At 35.0% G+C, this 2,577-nt stretch overlaps 1 protein-coding gene across 1 annotated transcript in view; it reads right to left on the reverse strand.

Annotated features, from left to right (window-relative positions):
* MCF2 (MCF.2 cell line derived transforming sequence) overlaps positions 1-2,577 on the reverse strand; it is a 77,037-nt gene that overhangs the window by 44,854 nt on the left and 29,606 nt on the right. Inside the window, 1 exon segment of the mRNA XM_072431515.1 lies at positions 611-766. Within this exon segment, the coding sequence (XP_072287616.1) occupies positions 611-766 (156 nt within the window).

A 2,577-nucleotide genomic window follows, 5' to 3' on the forward strand; every position in this document is an offset into this window, starting at 1 on the left:
GGTTCCACTTTTTTATGAATTCATTTGATGGAGAATGCAATTGGAGGCCTGGAGGGTATTTGGAGAATACCAAAACTCTACAGGTAAATGTAACAGTTATGGGGAACTAAAGGAGATAAAAAAACAAATATGGGGTGCCAAAAAGATATCAGTGTTTCTTTTAAACTCAACTGAAATGTAAAGGGACTGACCATCTAACATTCCACCTATATTCTATCTGCAATTACTGTAACAGAGAATAATCTATTCGGTAGGAACTGACAATATATCCTATATCATACTAAACAGCTACTCAGCTTACACAGAACAATACAATGTAATTAGTGCATCATAAATTCTACTGTGTGATCTCTTCTTACCTGAGAAAAAGGTGTGGACACTGATAAGAAGAAAAAAATCAAACTCGACTCCCTGACAGTAATACTGGTATTATATATGTGATATATGGCAATTTTGAGACAAATTTTAAAACAATGGGCCTGATTTATCAAAGCTCTCTGTGTACTACCATAGGCACCAACCTCAATGTTTGGAGGTTGAAACTGGAAACACATTGACTCCTATTTACTGTAGGACATGTGGTCTGCACTGAACTTGGATTTCAAGGCACATGCTCCAGTGTAAAATACTAATATATAGTGCGGTTTGCTAGCATGTGTTCAATTGAATATATGTCGCCGGGTAATTCTGTCTCAGCCAATTCTGTTCCGAAGGCTTGCAGCATCTGAGCAATTTCCTTGACTGTCAATGCAAAACCTTCAATGGCCTGTTTCAGGATGTCAAGGGAAAAAAAACACACAAAAATGGTAAATAAATGTATTGGAGGATTTATTTTGAATTTTTTCTTGCATTGGGATAAGTAGGAATTGAGCTTTATATAGCAAAGTTTGAGAAGCCCATTTAGTCTCTGATAGAGGATGTGGTTGGAGAAACCTTCAAAGCACGAGTCACTTTATCATCTATGGAGGACCATCAAAATAACCTCAACCAAAAGAAAACAGGACATCCTTCTACGCTCAATAAATAAAGTCAATAAAGGACCACAACACCAAATAATATGTCAGTCCTTGGTGGACAAAGGGAAGTTACATAACTTAATAGGTTCTAATGTCACTTAGGAGCTTTGATGATGAAGTCTTTGGGCTTGAGATCCAAGATTTGCACATCATTGAAGGGGGTTCCACTTTTTTATGAATTCATTTGATGGAGAATGCAATTGGAGGCCTGGAGGGTATTTGGAGAATACCAAAACTCTACAGGTAAATGTAACAATCATGGGGAACTAAAGGAGATAAAAAAAAACAAATATGGGGTGCCAAAAAGATATCAGTGTTTTTTTTTAAACTCAACTGAAATGTAAAATGACTGGCCATTTAACATTCCACCTATATTCTATCTGCAATTACTGTAACAGAGGATATTCTATTCTGTAGGAACTGACAATATATCCTATATCATACTAAATAGCTACTCAGCTTACACAGAACAATCCACTGTAATTAGTGCATCATAAATTCTTCTACTGTGTGATCTCTTCTTACCTGAGAAAAAGGTGTGGACACTGATAAGAAGAAAAAAATCAAACTAAACTTCCTGACAGTATTACTGGTAATATATATGTGATATATGGCAATTTTGGGATATAAAACAATGGCTCCGATTTAGTAAAGCTCTCTGTGTACTACCATAGGCACCAACCACCAATGTTTGGAGGTTGAAACTGGAAACACATTGACTCCTATTTACTGTAGGACATGTGGTCTTGCACTGAACTTAGATTTCCAGGCACAGGCACAGGTGTAAAATACCAATATATATATATATATATATATATATATATATATATATATATATATATATATATATATATATATACATATATATATATACATAGTCATGTTTGACCCTTTGCATTTACTAGTTTGACCTTTTCGGTTTCATCACTTTTATCTGTATTATAAGAAAATTTGTGCCATTTATATGGAAAGTGGAAGTTCACCAAATCGTGGTTTTGTTGAAGCAACATAGATTGAACCTAATAGTAAATACCTATTTACCTTCTCTTAGATTCCTTTAAGATTTTGTCAAATGACACTAGCTTTCTTCTTCCTTCATCTTTTATATCATACCCTTGTGATATACTCTGCCTCTGGTTTGTGCTTTTAACATAATAGTTCTGGTTTTCAAGTTGAGTGTTATATCTATAGATGTCTATCATGTCCATACTTTACTATAATTTTGGTTTTCAAATCAAAGCTCAAATCAAAGTTTTCAATTCTTTGCTCTTCTTTCTCTTCTTTATGCTCAGTGTGTTCCACACAGAACTTCAAATCTAAGAGACCTGGAGCAGCTGGCAAAGGAAGAGTGGTCCAAAATTCCAGTAGAGAGATATAAAGGAGTGATCGATTGTTACAGGAAGTAATTAACATTTGGTATTTCTTCGAAAGTTTTACCAAGTATTAAGCTGAGGGTGCCAATACTTTTGTCCAGGCCATTTTGGAGATTTTGTGTGGAATGTCTCAGATTTTTTTCTCTCTGCTCTCTTAACTAGAAAACCAGCAGCCAGTAGCAGAATGT

This window comes from Pyxicephalus adspersus, chromosome Z (genome assembly GCF_032062135.1).
Source record: "Pyxicephalus adspersus chromosome Z, UCB_Pads_2.0, whole genome shotgun sequence".
In the NCBI taxonomy this organism is placed as follows: domain Eukaryota; kingdom Metazoa; phylum Chordata; class Amphibia; order Anura; family Pyxicephalidae; genus Pyxicephalus; species Pyxicephalus adspersus.